General features: G+C 40.5%; 1 protein-coding gene across 1 annotated transcript in view; it reads left to right on the top strand.

Annotated features, from left to right (window-relative positions):
• The first annotated feature begins 6,126 nt into the window (after window positions 1-6,126).
• The window catches only part of LOC117307130, a 45,671-nt gene continuing 33,900 nt past the window's right edge, over window positions 6,127-17,897 (top strand). Inside the window, exons 1-4 of the mRNA XM_033791798.1 lie at window positions 6,127-7,183; window positions 11,479-11,578; window positions 13,576-13,667; window positions 15,840-15,988. Of these exons, the coding sequence (XP_033647689.1) occupies window positions 6,317-7,183; window positions 11,479-11,578; window positions 13,576-13,667; window positions 15,840-15,988 (1,208 nt within the window). The 5' untranslated portion in view covers window positions 6,127-6,316. The remainder of the gene's footprint in view (window positions 7,184-11,478; window positions 11,579-13,575; window positions 13,668-15,839; window positions 15,989-17,897) is intronic.

The following is a 17,897-nucleotide window of genomic DNA, read 5'->3' as shown; positions in this document are numbered from 1 at the left end:
AAACTGCCCTGACCATCTTCTGATGAAGTTGTCGCTGTAATAATTATTCGTTAAACAACCTCATTGTTTCACAAAGATTCTGTATTATGGACATTCACAGTTTCTGGTCAGCGTGGCTGGTTTTTGTTGTGGTAGGGGGGTCAAAGTGACATTCTTTATCTTCAGGTTAACAGGACCAGCTATCTGGGTCTCTAATGTGTTGTGACGAATCATATTCAGGGTCATATTGGTCGACTCCTGACATTTTATAGTGTAGAATACCTCTCCCAATATCACTGTTAAGTTCCCTCATCCTTAAACTCGTTTCTCCCATTGATCCATGATCTAACCATAGAGGTAGAAATATACCTCAATGGTATAACATAAGACCCAAGTCCAATTAGAGTCTGGTCATGAACACCTGTCCTTATTTTTCTATGGAGCTAGGATTGTTGAGGGGGTTATTTCACGATCTCCTGGTGCACAAGCTAATATGGGTCTGATCTCCTACATTATCACATTCAAATCCCTTGTGTTTCACTGTACACACCATGAGATATAATGAGCTAGGTTAAGGCGCACTCTTGAATGGGATGGTTGGAGCACCAGATTAGTCTCGTGGGCTCATCGAAAAATGGGTCAATGTGATACTTCTCCCTAGCACTATTATTTTCCCCCATTCACCCCTGCACTCGTTTCCCCATTGAATCATGGTCTATTAAAGCCACGTTGAGATATGGTGGACACATTATAATAACTTATTAATAACACTATTTGATTTGGTTAAAATTGTCTGTATACACCCGAACCATAGTGCACTCCTAGCCTGTAGTGGCCACCATACCTCAAAAAGGCTTATTGAACACCTGTTAGAGTCCGGTCATCAGGCATGTGAGACTTCCTCTTTTCAGCTGATTTCCTCTTTTTTGGTTTTGACTTTCCTCTTTTCTTTTCTTTACTTTCTGTGTACAAAAGTATATGGAATATTATCTTTTCCTCGTTTTTCTTGTCCAGTTTTCTCTTTTCCTCTTTTGTCATGGATAGTTTTTACTCACATGCATGGGTCATGAACACTTGGCTCGTCCTTTCGTTCTATGATTTACGTTTTCTGGTGGTTGGATTGTTGAGGAAGTTGGTGTGTTTTGTTTTGTTTTGTTTTTTTCCTTTTTGGAACAAGCTATGCTTGTCTTGGGTCGGATGATATATCACAAACAAAATCCCTTGCGAGTCACTTTACACATCCCATGATCTAATGAGTACAATTAATGCACACTCTTGACCCGGATGGTTGGAGCTCACAGACACTCGTGTGCTCATCGAAAAAAAGGGTCAAGAGGGTGGACGCTGATGGTTGATTCTTCTGAATGCATCAGTTGGGAAAACGACTTCAGGGTTTAATCCTCAAGAAAAGATGTTCAATGCTTTCGCCTTGTTGACTACAGATTACACGTCGTATTCTCTGCACAAAGCTTCTCCCCCAGTGCAGGATAACTGTTTCATACAACAACTATCCATTTTTTTTCCCACCCATTTTTAGACAATTAGACAGTTGCAGTTAATGCAAAACGCAAACAAAATTTCTGTAGGAAATTCCCAACAAAACATAAGATGCGTAGCTTAAGACATCTTTAAGGGCTCTTTAAGGGGTAATATATTATCATTTGTAGATGCCAGTTGCTTGTATTCTGTGTGTTTTACATTTTGTACTGGAAGCCAGAGAAGGTTAGCTCCGTGACAAAGCAGTCAGTCATGGGGGATATAGCGGACAATGAGTACAGATCCGTGAAAAGAGTAAAGCCACTAGGGACCTCCGGTGACAAAGCTCTTTGTGTGCCATTATGAAGAAACTGTTGTGCGTGTCGCATCACGGAGTGCTCGACCGCAATGCCTGCTTCATTTGCACTTTTTTTTCTGATGTCCTTGAAAGTTTGATATATTTTTTTCTGTGTGGATCAACGCATCAGTGTAGAAGGTTCTGTACATCCAGGCGCGAAATCTTACATACGGCTAGTTGTTCGTTCATAAAATAACATTTCTAATAAATATTGATAAACTCCGGAAGGAAGTACTGCCTAAGACGATTTTCTATCGCAGTCGACATAGCGCAAGTGATAACTTCAACAAATGGGTTGACGATTTGTTGTCTTGTGTTTTGATGATGGAAGATACGAAGAGTGGAATCAACACTCAGATAACGCCTTCTTCGTCGACGATGTTTGAGAAGCTAATCGATATTTGGGACGATCTCTTTAGCAAAGGTATGTCATGTCATAGTGGACCGCCATAAAGTATCACATTTTCACTGAGGTTCTTTTTTCTTCTTTAATCAAACCATCTGTTACGAAATCAGTTAATTCAGGTGCTTAGCAGCAACTTTTCTGTGCAACTTGTAAGCTTTGTTTTCTTGCTCAGAGCACGTTTTTGTGTAACTTACAAGGGAATGCCCTTACAAGTGCTATGAACTGGGACTTTGTAAAAATAGTCTTCTTGTTTGAAATGGTTGATCTTTATTTCAATTGGATATTTTGATCATGGAAATTTTCCAAACGTTTTTAGTTGGGTCTTCTCGCTTTACAAACATGCACACAACCTGAGTGATGTGTCTTCATAAACCAGTACTCGTCTGGCCTTTATACATTGTTAAATGTTTATACCTGGTTAAAAGTAAAGCGTTAAATGCATCTGAAGTGTAACCGATTGCTCCTCCAGAGAGCACCTTATGTATACATTAAACATTCCGGGGCCAAAAGGGTGTGTCCACACAGTATACCTTTCGCACAGGTAGTATTTGGTCCACCAATTGACTCTCCATTCAGGCCGTTAAGGAACGCAACATCATTGGTAACTACTCAACATAATTGTTAGCATTAAGATTTACTTGGTAATGAGCAATGGAGAGCTGTGGATATTATAGAACATTGTGAGAAACGGCTCACATAGAGTTAAACCGTAGAGTAAGGTTAAACTCATCCTGAATGTGGGAAGGGCGACCATCACAGTTATGTAGTTTTAAGAAGCGTAGTTAGCGTAGATGTATCCGGCAGGATATTTTGCTGACTGAACCAATGGAGATGGAGATGGAGAAGAAAGAGGTAATGCTCACTCAAATTAAAAGACTTCAGGCCTGAAGCCTTTTTACAATAGGCATCTGAAAGCACACAATATTGTGTAGTAAGGTTTTTTCTTTCATTACCCTCTTTACAACTTTCATTGAGTCAAAATTTTCACAGATGTGTTATTTTATGCCTTGTTGGGATACACCAAGTAAGTTACTGGGGTCGATTTGACAAGGAGTTGGGACTAGTCCTAACTTACGACTAGGCCTATGAGATATGACAAACGCATGGCTAGTCCTAAGTTAGGACGAGTAATTCGTCCGAACTCGAGATAAGACTGTTCTTAACTCTTTGTGATGGTGAAATCAACCCCTGGTTTTTGACAGTTATACCAAAGGTGTCCAATGCCTGTGCTAATCCATCCTAACCCTTATACCAACAACCATTAATGTTGGTCATGTAGACCTACGTAAAACCAATCGGCATGACTGCAATGTTTTGGTCAGCAATTGAAAAAATAGGGGGTCTGGGTACAAAAGTTTTGTTTATGATTCTTGACACTTTTGTACGCAGTCTGTGGTAGACTTACTCTCCATTCAACCCGAGCCGACGATACAGAACAACTTCAATCAACCAAAACGACCGAGTTAATTTACCCCCTCCATAGATGAGCTAGAAACCCCCCAGGGCCACCCAACGACCCCCCTCACCTTTTGTTCCCGCCTATTCGGTGATTGTCCGGAGCCTTGTTGACATCTTCCATTCAAGCTGCTTATAATGTAGATAAATTACACCCTAGACACGCAAGTCGATAAAATTGCGCACGATCTCACCCCCAATGGACATTGTAATGGATATGACATTAAAAAGCTTTCACCTGGATAATATGCTAATTGGGATGTTCATTTCGAATTTTCACCTTTTTTCAGGGACAACCTCCTTTGAAGTTTTGTCGGTGTGTTTTTATCATAAATAAAGCTATAAATCATATAATAAGACAGTTGTGTTCTGCCAGCGCCTCAATCATTTTTTATACGTTGTATTTTAACCTTTGTTTACAAACACTAGAGAGTGACCTCATATATCCCATGGCCTTTCTGGCAGGCAAGATTACTAATTTCAACTAAAATCCAAGAGTAACATGTACATATAAATGAAAGAGCTGAAAATAATGTGTACAAACCGTGCCTGCAGGAAGTCCAGACTCTGTGGCTCTTTTGTAAACATGTAATGTCACAGGTTATACATGGTCTATAATGCTTGCTGTTGATGACGAAACAAAAATTCAATCACCTTTCAGGGATTGAATTTATTGTAGGAAGAACCATAGCAGGTCTGAACCGAAGAACTATTAGTTCTAAAAGAAGAACCGTAATTGTTATTTTTTTTATGACACATTAATTTGAGCCCCCTCGATTGCCTTTACTTGTTTCTTAATTCATTTGACTTGTCCATGAGAACAAGTTATAACAACAATCAAAACATTCGAACATTGGGTTGGATTTCACAAAGAGTTAAGACTTGTCTGGTCTCGAGTTAGGACGAGTTACTCGTTTTTACTTCAGGACTAGCCTTAAAGACACTGTCACTATTTGTAATTGTCAAAGACTAGCCTTCACATTTGGTGTATCTCAACATATGCATAAAATAACAAACATGTGAAAATCTGAGCTCAACCGGTCGTCGAAGTTGCGAGATGGTAATGAAGGAAAAAATACTTTGTCACACGAAGTTGTGTGCGTTTAGATGCTTGATTTCAAGACCTCAAATTCTAAATCTGAGGTTTTGAAATCAAATTGATGGAACATTACTTTCTCGAAAACTACATTACTTCAGAGGGAGCCGTTTCTCACAATGTTTTATACCATCAACCTCTTCCCATTACTCGTTACCAAGAAAGGTTTTATGCTAATAATTATTTTAAATAATCACCAATTGTGTCCACTGCCTTTAAGTTTTGATTAAATCAAAAAGAGCTCTAGGACTAGGACTGGTAACCGACCACGGGTCACTTCAAAGCGTTCCTTTATAAAAGGTACGAAGTGTCCGGGTAGTATAGCACCTGCTAACCTCGGTCGAGCCTGAGTTTTTCCCAGCCCATTTCTTTCGCAATTTTTGTTGTGGTTGTTGTTGTTGTGTTTTTAATTTTGGTCGAGCTTGCCTGATTCTTTGCAACTTATGTTTTGGGTTTTGTTGGTTGTGTTTTTCACTTTGTAGCCTCGGTCTTTGTTTCTACCTGATTGGTGCCAAGTATTTCTGATAACTATTAGGGCTTAAAGTAAATTTGTGACCCGTTCAAGTTTGTCTTTCGATGTTGTAACCTTCAGCTGATTACCTGATTTCCTTTTCTTCTTTTCAAAATAGCTATAGACAACTTAAATAAACACTTACCTGCAACTTTCTAACTGTTCAAAAAAAGTTAAGTGTAATCGGTCAGTTCGTTTTTTTCAGTTACGAACCTTGGACTAGCCCTGGTGTTTCTGTGAACGCATAGACGGTCACTTCACGGCCAATAAGTTTCGGTAGTCTTTGAGAGAAATGATTTGCACCACATGGCAAGAATTAATTGCAATTATTTCATCAAACCATGGAGATTAGATTTGTTTATAAAGGACAGGTCGATTCTACAAACGACGTTACGCAACAGAGAGGTCAAGCATTAGGAGCTGGTACCAGACTCTGTCACGAAAATCGTAATTGAAATGAATTTATTAAAGCCCAGTTCATACTTCCTGTGAGTGCGACTAATGTTTACGTCACAACTCTGTTTTTGCTAAGAATAATTCCAAAGAGTTGAGCACAGCTCTAAATTGCGAATTTGTGACGTCAATCTTCGCTTCGCAGTTGCATTCGCAAGAGCCTAAACTGGGCGTAGTCCCACATACCTGTCAGGAAACACTGTAATATACAACAGAACCTTCACCGTGTGACGGTATGACCGCGATATTATAAAACCACTGTTATTCTATTTGGTTGCTCATTTGTCATCACACGAGTGATGTGCAGCTGCCATGATGGTATTACACTATAGTTTTGTAATTCCTCTGCGATTTGTTCTATTTACAGAGGTTCCCAGCAGACAGACTCGGCCGAGCAGCAATGTCACGAATCACGTTGACTACCACCACCAGGACAACGAGCTGCACCACAAAACACCAGAAACCACCGTGATTATAGCCGACCCTACGGCGGGTAGCAGCAAGCATGACGCTACCAACCCGGTCGCCAACGACGTCAAAACGAACACTATAATCGAACCTTCAACAAAACCATCCTCCGAAATGATTGTGGCCCAACAGAGAAATGGCAAGGAGGAAGATGGCACCAGTGTCATGACGGGGAATAACCGTTTGAAACAAAACTTCATGATGAGTCGAAGTTATTCCGTTGGGAATAAGATGACAGCGCCCTGTTCGCCGGTGTCAAGAAAGCGCGCCATTTCTGTGACAACACCGAAGAAGACAGTCAATAAAGATCGCAACTCAGGCTATAATGTTGTATCCGCAAGACGGGTCATCTTAGATGTGGATCAGAACTCCGACGGGTCGTCGATCTATGAGCAATTTGAAATAAGCGGGGATCGCCATGATATGCGGTTTCCATGGCAGCATGACGTGCCTGTTCAGTGTGATCTCGTGGAGACGCGAGAGGTCAGCATTCAGACGGATTTTGAACCCTGCAGTCAATGCCAACTGAGACGTCTCTCCAACCTGTCGGATATAAGCGATTTAGACTCAGCCAGTAACTACGGGACGTATATGGGGTTGAAACGAGGCAGTGCAGCCTCGTCATCGCGCAAGTCCTCCGCAAAGGGCAAGAAACTGCATCGGCAAAACTTCAGTCTCGATCTGACCGATTACCCAGGCTCATCAAACGGTGGATTATTGGTTAACGGTGCAACAGCACCAGGCTCACCGACAGCCCTGTTCAGAAATCGGTCGTCTCGGCTCTCTGTATCGCGCCCTCTATCTGACTCGGATATCAGTCGTAGCTCGATGGACAGCTTCCACGGACACTCAAAGCTTTTCCAAAGACGCAAGGGAACTATTGAAAATATAGCTACATCTAAAAGTGGAATAACCTTGACGATAGATAGGTGTGAGTCAGATTCGTTGCCTTGCTCTCCAATACCATCACCTCTACCACAGGTAAGACTTAAATTACTCAAAATAATTGTTAGCATCAAAACTTACATGGTAGTAAAAGAAGCAAAGTAATGCTGTCGATAGTATAACATTATTGTGAGAAACGGCTCTTTTTGATGAAGTAACATAACATACATGCTTTTAGGGACCTGTCGCATGAGAACCGGACTTGAATCAAGTCATATGCCCATTGTCCGCACTTATTCATTGGGTGAATTACAGCTGTAACTTCACTGGACGGTCATGCCCCCTCCCTCCCACCCCAACCCGTGTAATACTTTGTTCACCACTCTCCATGACAGACAGCAGACAAATGGTAATGCATAATTTCTTAGATGGACGATTCATACAAACCAATGTGGGTTTTGTGTGCGACTCAATTATTTCCAGCGGAATGAGAGAAAGGAACATCTTCACTCTACAGCGCCCTCTTCGTCCCAGTTTTTTTTTTCCTTCATAGACTTGTCTCCTGTCTCTGGGATAAATACAGGCACTGGTCTCACCGGCCCAATGATTCCATTGGATAATGTAACGTGACGTTAGCTTTCCATATCCAGTGTTATAAATGGTCTGAGGTGATGTAGCTTATCAGCCTGGTCGTCTGGATGCATCGTGTATTGTTTGCATTATGTAGTCACTATGTATCTGGGTGTACCTGTATGTGCAGATAGACTGTGAATCTCCGTATGAAAGTGAATATTAGGTCAAAGGTCAACTGGCAACATACGACCAAGCTGCATGGGATCTGGCTTTTTTCACGAGACTCGATATGTGACGTCAGAGGTTTAGTCTAGTTTTCCATTGCCTTTTAAAAACACACGATCAAATTCAATTAAGGCTTACGGAACAAGATGTGTTTTGCTTATCGATATTTCTAATTCCACGCGAAAATTTCCCCCGAACAAATTATTTCTACATTGATGACAATTAACAATGTATTTCCAAGTATAAAAAAATATATAAAAAAACCTAATTCCACGCGAAAATTTCCCCGGCACAAATTATTTCTACATCGATGACAATTAACAATGTATTTCCAAGTATAAACAAAAATATAAAAAAACACGTGAGTACTGTTAATAGTGGGCAATCAGTTCCCGATGCTTCATTTTTTTACTGCAAGACTAGGTCAACGTCGATAACAACAATTATGCACAACCTGCTGTAAACAACAACAAGCAGATTGATTTCATGAACCCGGTGGCAAAGAGGTAAACAACAAACAACGGTAACGTCAGCTAAAGTTAATTGTGCCACAAACCCAAATCTAGCGGCATGCTTAAATGTTGTGATCGTTTCAAGAAGCCTGGAGTTATTAAATTCCGATGTGTGCGCAGTTCACTGACGCAATGGCCTAACAAGTTGCACGGGGTGATGGTACTTAGGCACTGGCGTGTGTATGTGGAACGGGCACTGCGGGTACCAGCTAACGGCTGTGTTTAAAAATAAAACCTGGCCCAGTTTAATTGAATTTATTGCGCACGTCATTTGTTTATTTCATTTTTTTTTCAATAAAAACCTAAATTGTGATAAACATGTCAATGTGCCTTCAACGGAAAGAATGCTGCAGGCGTGTCTGTAACTGGAAAGTCGTTGCAAAACAAAAATACAAGTTAGGGTGGATTCCTATATGCCTCGAGGCGTTTACATTAATTTAACTGTCAAATGTTTTGGCGCGTTTTATCTCGAGCGCGGGGAAATCTGTGACAGGGCGCGTGATGCTTTAGCAGTTGTCGTCAGCCGCTGAGACTGGACACGTCAAAGCTGTGTGCTTGGACTATTATGACTGGTGAATGAAGCAATTAGATTTCAGTTCTGTTATTAGTGAAAATATTTCAATTTTTAGATGAGATGCTCACCAATTATGAAGTCCAAACAGCAACCCGGGAATTTTGCAAATAGCAGCGTGTTAAAAATGTGTGGTTGTTGAGTGCCCGTTTATACGCAATCACCAGTTTCCACACCAATCTGAAATGTGAAAAATAAAACAAACAAACTAGTTAACCGCTGTGACTATTCTTTTAAAGGCACTAGACGCCTTTGGTAATATTGTCAAAGACCAGTGGTATTACTTGGTGTATCCCAACATAATGCATCAAATTAGATACCTGAGTGAAACTTTGGACTCAATTGATCATCGAAGTTGCAAGCGAATAACGAAATAACTTGTTTTAAAGGCTGCAGGTCTGTGATGTCTTTTGATACTTGAGTGAGAAGTTGCCTCTTTTTCAAAAACTACGTTACTTAGAATGGAGCCGTTTCTCACAATGTGTTTTACTATCAACAGCTCTCCGTTGCTCGTTACCGAGTAAGTTTTTATGCCAACAATTACCTTGGTTAATTACCAATAATGTACAGTGCCTTTAACCGACATTTGAAACAAAACAAGAAACATTAATCATCACTTTTTCGTTCTTACCTTGCAAACAAATCATACTTCTTAGAAAGAAAGGGTCAGTTTTGGTTACGTAATTGAAACTCTTTCTTTGACGTCGTATGACTAAGCTCAAAAACAAGTTTATGTTATGCCTTCAGAGGGGAGAGTGAAATTAAATACATGAAAGCCTTGTTGCAAGCAAGTCATTAGATGAGACAATGTGGCCAAGAAAATCACTTTGCTGATGATGTATATTCAAATTCATATGATTTGTTTTATTAGACCAATCGCATCTGGACGCTGAATATCATGGCTATTAAAAGGAATCAAAGTACACTAGGATATTAAACAAGAACCTTAAACAAGAAAAAAATGGGGGGGGGGGGGTGGTATTCGGTTTAAGCATTATATGAAGAGATTTGTTTATGGAAATTAACGTAATTAGTTCTTTCTGTACGACCTCGCTGTATGCCAAGCGACGTTAACTTGGTTGCTTACTCGGAATTCCATAAATTACAATAATGTGATTTAATGTTACCGCATCAGCGACTGTTCTTGAGGAGAACGTACGTTTATGCAGACACCCTAGCGAAGCCATGCGTTTTCCATATAATACTTGCCTTAAAGGCACTGGACCGTGTTGGTAGTTAGTCAACATATTATTGTTTGAATGAAAACTTACTTGGTAAAGAGCAATGGGAAGCTGTTGAGAGAAACGTCTCCCTCTGAAGTAACCTAATTTTAATAGGGTATTTTCTCACTCAAATAACAAAAGACTTCAGCTCAAGCCTTTTATTATGCATCTGAAAGCACGCACGGTAGAGCAACATGTGTTTTTCGTTTATTATTCTCTTGCACACTACACCAATTGAGCCCAAATTTTTACAGGTTTGTATGCAACATGCATATTATGTTGAGATACACCAAGTGATAGTAAGAATATTGGCCCCAAGTTCAGAGAGATATTGAAACACAACTGTTGATTAAGCTTAACAAATCCTTGCTAAGTAAATTTAGATAACTGGTCAAGACTCCACTCAATTGTCATGCTAAGTAAACAGCAGCTAAATACCAGTCACATGCAATGTATATGGCATGGCATTTTTCACGTGGAAAATACATAAAATACGGCGGTTGATGACGCGTAGCCCTATGAAATTGGCCCCTGGTTTTTGACAATTACAAACGTGTCCAGTCCCCTTAAACAAAAAATGCAAACTTCAACAACAAAATATTGTATGCCCGGAGTATGCAGCGATGGCGCCTGTACTTAGTAGTGACAACGTCTTGTGAAGTGCGATGAGGCAAGCCTCATTGAGCAAATAATAGCTCTACGGTGCGTGGACAAGCAACGAGTCCAGTCATTTCCTGAGGATCTTTATCAATATATTAAGCGTCCCAAGAGACGCCATCATCATCTGGTAAATACTAAAGTATAGGATATCAAGGACTTGCTTATGTAGATTTGTGGTATCCTCGAATAAATGCATGTTTGTGAAACACTCACTTCAATCTCTGTAAATCCACGACTCGAATTCGATGTCCATGGCGATTCCTAGTCTTGTTCGAGGCTATTATACTCGAACCCACTGGCACGTCGGTACGTGTGCCTACTGGCAAGTATAAACAGGAATATTATTTTACAATTGCCTTGAGCTGAGGCTAACTGATATCTTACTGACTTTATTGTGAAATGAAAAAAAACTAAGAAAAAAAAAAGGTAATCCTTTGCATGGTCAGGTTCAGACCTGAAACTTTAAGCTGATCACATAAATGTTTTTTTCACAACAAACAAACAAACAAGCAGGTGTGCAAAGTATGAGGTCTCCGGTCTTTAACAAGTAAGACTACACAAGTAAACCATAACACCAAAAGACACTGACCAACTTGAAATCATATATATATTTTTTCTTGAATACAGGAATTAGACAGCTCGTCCTACTTCAGACAGAAGCCCAAGGTTATAGTCACTCACCATGACGACCCAGATGACGTTTCATTAGGGAGGAGCAGCAGTAATGGTATGTTATATACTAACTGTATATTTCTTTTATGGGCTTAGGCTTGGGCTTGGTTTCCGTCTTGGGCTCTTGCTTGGGCTTCAGCTTGGGCTCCAGCTTTGGCTCCAGCTTGGAGGTCTTAGTCGGGCTCAGGTTTGGGCTGAGGCTTGGGTGTGGCTTGGGCCGGGGCTCCGGCTTGGTCTAAAGCCTTACTCCGGTTAAGGCTTGGGTTCGGCGCTCAGGCTTGAGCTTTGGCTCCGACTTTGGCTCAGTCTTGGGCTTGGGTTCAGGCTTGGGCTCCGTTTTGGATAAGCTCCGGTTTGGGTTTGGGCACCGGCTAAGGCTCCTGATGTGGCTGGGGCTTGGGCTCAGGCTTGGACTCCGGTTCCGGCTTGGGCTATGGGCTTAGGATTGGGCTCCGGCTAGGAATCCAGCTAGGGCTCTGGCTCCAACCTGGGCTTCAGCTTGGGCTTCCGCTTTGGCTCCTTCGATTTTGAAGCAGTGTGCATAACCTGATGTGTTCGAACTACAATACTAAAATGGCCGATGGAGCCGATGTCAGAGCCTAAGCCTGAGTCTTACCAGCCATCGCCTTTGGTTGAATAATAACTGACGTCAACACTTGGAAGAAGATACTTCTAGACACATTTCTCCTTGAAGCAAAAATAGTAGCGAGCTAGCCAGTCACACGGAGTATACATGTGCATCATGTGACTAACTGTCTGGTTTATTGTTTCATGAGGACGCCAATAGAAAAAAAGCTCTAGTTATTAGCTTTCCGATCATAGTATCCTCAGATATAATTAAACTATAGACATGTTTTCTCTTTGAGGCTTCATTTCATACTTGAACATGACATGAGGAATGTGACATTGAATCATTAAGCATGATACCGTACCCTTTTCACTAATTTCAATGTGTCATGCAATGGACCAAGCGCTGTCTTTTCGCCCCGGTGTTCCTGGCTGGATTGGCAGCATATTGCGCCACAGCACCTTGTAAACCATTACATTTTGCTTAAGGATTAGGTCTTATATTATCTCAGAAATCGCCCCCACTCCTTGCAGTAATAATACTTGGCGCTTTGTATCCTTTGGCAAAAGGCGCGTTATAAATACGGTTATTATTATTATTATTATTATTATTATTATAGGCACTGGACACTATTGGTAATAACACAAAATAATCGTTATCATACAAACGTACTTGGTAACAAGCAATGGAGAGCTGTTGATAGTTTAAAACATTTTGAGAAACGTCTACCTCTGAAGTTGACTTAGAAAGAGTTGTAGTTTCTCAGACGAAATTTAAAATACTTCAAGCCTGATGAAGCCTTTTATTGAGATCTGAAAGCACACAATTGTTTTTGCATAGATTGACTAGACTTTGAGTGGGTTCGAAGAGCGGAGACTACCGGGGCGTGCCGTTTGGCCACGGTGGCTCATCAAGCAACACGGGGTGATTCTCATCCGATGAGTGCGGGGGAAGGGGTTTCCCCCTCAACGTGGTGATCTGAGATTTAACTCTCACTATATCAGATCGTCTAGTACATTCATTAATGTTTTTACCCCTTGCCTTCAGTCATGTGAAACACGACGATCATGCATACGTGCGACTAAAGCGTGGGAACGGCTGGTAGTTCGGCAAACTAGGAACAATTCTCTATTTTTTTTTATACTGGGGGTTCCCCCTGCACTTGTGGTCTTTATTCCCAGCCAAAACCCCCGCCCCTTTCACACACTGTAAATACATTAGCTAATCAGCATTCGACGCCTCTCCATGTAAATCTATAGTCGTTTTCAAAGATTTCTTTTGTTTTTAGGGGGGGGGGGGTTTCGAAGTTTTCTTCACGATAATGCGTGGGAACGGTTCGGCGAACTAGGAACACTTCGTCTATCTTTTTAAGACTACTATAATGTGTATTTTTGCATTAACACGACTATTGAACTACTGGTCAAGTCGACCTTGCACAGTACCCTAGTTTGACATTCAACCGACGATGCTCCTTGTTGTTGTAGGTTCTCAAGATTCTTCTAGCGACAGTAGTTCCCTACGGGTACCCTCACCGGAATTCCTGCAGACAAAGGCAATATTCACCAAGGAGAGATCGGTAAGATAACCCAATTGATTAAAAATTGTTTTGATCTCTGCCCTGTATTTACCACAATGAAAGAGCTGATGAGAAATTACTATTTTATAGAAAACAAATTCCAAATATGTTCTGATTTTATTGGTTTTAAATCCCATTAATACCAAAAAAATTCCCAATAATAAGTTGATTTTGTTTTTTCTTTAAGGATTCGGGTACTTTTTCAAAATGTCCACAGATTTACATCAAACTAACAGGATTTGAAGATAATGACAGTGGAAAGCTTCCCTTCAAATATTACTAACTAATAAAATCCCCTTAACCAGTTATGATATTATACCAAAACCATAGCATAAGTGGTTAATACGTTTTTACATGCTAAAACTGATACGTAAATTATTACTTTTACTCATTTCTCAAAAACTACAACACCTCAGTAAGTAAAATTTCAAGGGAAGCTTTCTTCTATTATAATCTTCTAACTGTGTAAGTTTAATGTAAATCTGTGGACATTGTGTGTTTTTTTGTTACTAAAAAGTACATAGACCCTTTAAAGGCAGTGGACACTATTGGTATTTACTCAAAATAAATATTGGCATAAAACCTTTCTTGGTGACGAGTAATGGGGAGAGGTTGATGGTATAAAACATTGTGAGAAACGGCTCCCTCTGAAGTGACATAGTTTTCGAGAAAGAAGTAATTTTCCACGAATTTGATTTCGAGACCTCAAATTTAGAACTTGAGGTCTCGAAATCAACCATCTAAATGCACACAACTTCGTGTGACAAAGGTGTTTTTTCTTTCATTATTATCTCGCAACTTTGATGACCGATTGAGCTCAAATCTTCACAGGTTTGTTATATTATGCATATGTTGAGATACACCAACTGTGAAGGCTAGTCTTTGACAATCCTACCAATAGTGTCCACTGCCTTTAATACCAATTATTTATAAAACAAATATGTTTTAATTTATTTCGTTTGAATCCCATTTTATTCTCAAAATAATTACAATCGGGTTCAACACCTGCAAGATTCACTTCTTATCATAGCCCACATCACGCCAAGCTTCATGCATCATGTACACCTTTACTGTTGCAGTTTTGTTGTCGTTATGGCAGGATGTTTTAACATCACTGACTTGTGTCCCTTTGTTTATATCATGCCCTTTTTGTGAACATGACTGTTTTGACTTACCAAGTTGAATTAATGTATACTTTTACCGAGCATTTCTTGAAAGCAAACAACAACATTTCCAGAGTATTCGCGGCATTTTTTATTTTTAAAAAGTAGCGCTATTTTTGTGTCAATTTTCCGACCGGCTGCGGTTTTGATTATGTTAACGTCCCCGGGGGCCTTCCAACTATGAATGCACACAGCCCTAAAATAGATTCTTGTTTTGTCAGCATCCCCAATATTTGTGCCAATATCTGTCGCTCAGAGTAGGCAGTGCGCCTGCGCGAGAGTCACCATTATGGGGGAAACCCCCTCGGTGGGTTTGTTGGATGATGACAACACCGTGTTTTGTGTCGAGACAGTCGACGTGACGACGAGGAGCAGTGGGGGTTCGTGGAAAACATCCCCCGCGAGTTCAACTTCCGAGTGTCGAGATCGTGAGTCGCGTTCAATATATAGTATCCGTATAGTGTGTGTGTGTAATGCTCCACTATCATTGGACGAACCGATAACCTAATAGGCTGCCGAGTGATGAGGTAGCCTGCAGCCGTGCGTGTGTATTAATACATCTATTTAGTTTGACGACGGGAGAGTTGACGATCACTACACGAAGGCTCATGGGTTGTAACTGACGTAGTACACGATGCTCTCTTGAGTACGGCCGAGTCACGCTCCCCATCCTTTAACGAGTTACAAACAGATACTGACATCAGACAGGGGTGCTGACCCAACAACGTTCAGTGGACATTACTATCACCTGGGTGCTAACCGAAGGAATGAAATGCCCAAGTCTGGATTTTACTGCTAATGGTTTCATAATCGGTTTCTGGACGGTCGATTTAAAAACTTGCGGTACCCTGACGGGCCTTGTTCCCCCCTAATGCCAGTATCAGCTATAAGGACCACGGTCACTGTAGTCCGGAGGTCCCTACTCAAAATGAGACGCGAAACTTTATTTCGTCTGTTGCCGAGAGGTGTGTCGTCTGACGCTGTCCTTTGTCACCCTTCCCAACACCAGGTGACTTCGAGCAGTGACGTGGAGGATGACGAGCCATCGGCCCGGCCACCAAACTCCAGGATCCATCAGCGAAGGGGTGCTGTCATCTCGCAAGTCCCACCGTCCAGCTCTGATGTCGCCGACGATGATGGCGGTGGCAGCAGTGTCAGGTAAGGGCAAACCGAATTGTTTTGAAACCAAGAAAAACTTTGACACAGAAACATTTCTGATAATTTTGGTTTTTACCGTTGATGTGTAGTTTCACGAGTCCTGTGAAGAAACATATCTCTATTAACGCTGTGTGATTAGGCTATCTGGTTACACAGTTTTGATCAGAGCAGTGCAGTAACCTATCATTGTCGGTGACATGTTGTATTTATCGCGTTACATGTATAAGCTATGCAGTACTACAAAGGGGAGCTATAGCTCATATTAAACAATTTTATAATACAATATATATAAGAGATATAGCTCCCTACCAGGCTTTTTATTTTTAACAAGCTCAACGTTGTATTGGTCAATGATTATATCTATGCATATAATTTGTGGTGTCAGTGAAAGTTCTTTTTATTGATGTTGATATTATGCTAATACTGGGCCTCAAACTATTGGTTTACTTATTTTGCTTAGTTCATTCCGGTGCTTTAATGTTTTATTATTATTTATTTACAATCGAAGCAAATACGAAATTGGTATTTATGTGTCAGTTATGCCAGTTGTGTTTGTAAATAAATTCTGATTGCAAACAGAGGATGGCCCGTCGGAGGTAAGAATTCCCTATTCATGTGATTTGTATTTGTCGTTGATAAAATACCAAATCAAAAAGTCAGGAATTTCTTATTAAGAATGACGTGAGTTAACTCAGTAGTGACGTGGGAACCATCAAGTCAAAGTGATTGGATATAAACTACGGTTTTAATCTCTCCTTGATGTTAATTGGTTAAACAAAATCAACGATCACACCATTACACGATGCGTGTTTTTGTTTCGCCTGGTAATACGCGAGGTATTTTTTTAATTGAGGTCACCCCTAATGCATTAATAAACCAGACAATGGAATGCAAAAGACATGTTAAGCCCTCGTAATGAAACCAGGGAATAGATAGTCCAAACATGCTGGTACGTAAACACGCGTAGAGCAGATCCTCCTAATAATAATTGTTATGTTAATAAGATTCATGAATACTCATAGGCCCATTATAAGTGGCTGTCATGAGACCTGGAGCAGGATGAATCGTGCATGCATCGTAATAATGAGGGTATTTGTACTGTGTCTGTTTATTTGTCTTTATACATAATATGAGTTAAAATGTTGTCCCCTCTCAAGCTGTAAAGTTGATTATAAACGAAAGTGTTGCATTATCCCAGGTGGCTCACTCTAGGCAATCAAGCAGTACACCACTTTCCATGGTTAATCTGCCATGTCCATCCATGTGGTGACAACCTCGAGTCCAATTAGATATATTAACGCACAGACGTACATTACAATCAAATTGATGAAACGCTTGTTAAGACGAGCAAAAAGAAGCACAACATTTCCCAATTGTATTTGTAATTCGATCACGGCATCAATCAATGTTTTTTTTACATAGCGCATAGTCAATTTTATTGCTGAAGTTGCCCTTTTTATTTCCTTACCATTTCAAATGGTCATAGAAAACAAAATACTTTCCTTTTTGGTTGAAAATCATACATGATGCATAATTGAACTGTACAAGCTACCAAACGTGAGTTGAAAACATTACGGCATGCGTAAGTTCCCTGTAGCCGTCGGGGTTATCAAATCCAGTACTTCTGATAGCAATGAGATTCGATGAACTACGTCATCGCGTTACAAAGGAAATACCTTGTGTGTCTGCGGTCCCATTGGTTCCCAGATAATAGTCACATGAACTTAAAATAGTTCATAACCTAACTGCAATGACATTTGTACGCCTTCTGCAGTGCATAGAAATAATGAAAGTTGCATAACCGTAATAATCGAATTCCATTTTTTGGGGGACGTTTTGATTGGATCTGATGATGGATTTTGAAAACAAACAACACATTTTTAGAATAGCCTTTCGCGTGGGAAAACTT

Source organism: Asterias rubens, chromosome 2, assembly GCF_902459465.1.
Source record: "Asterias rubens chromosome 2, eAstRub1.3, whole genome shotgun sequence".
Lineage (NCBI taxonomy): Eukaryota > Metazoa > Echinodermata > Asteroidea > Forcipulatida > Asteriidae > Asterias > Asterias rubens.
Note: the sequence above shows the minus strand (reverse complement) of the source record. Positions and strands in the feature narration are given on the sequence as shown.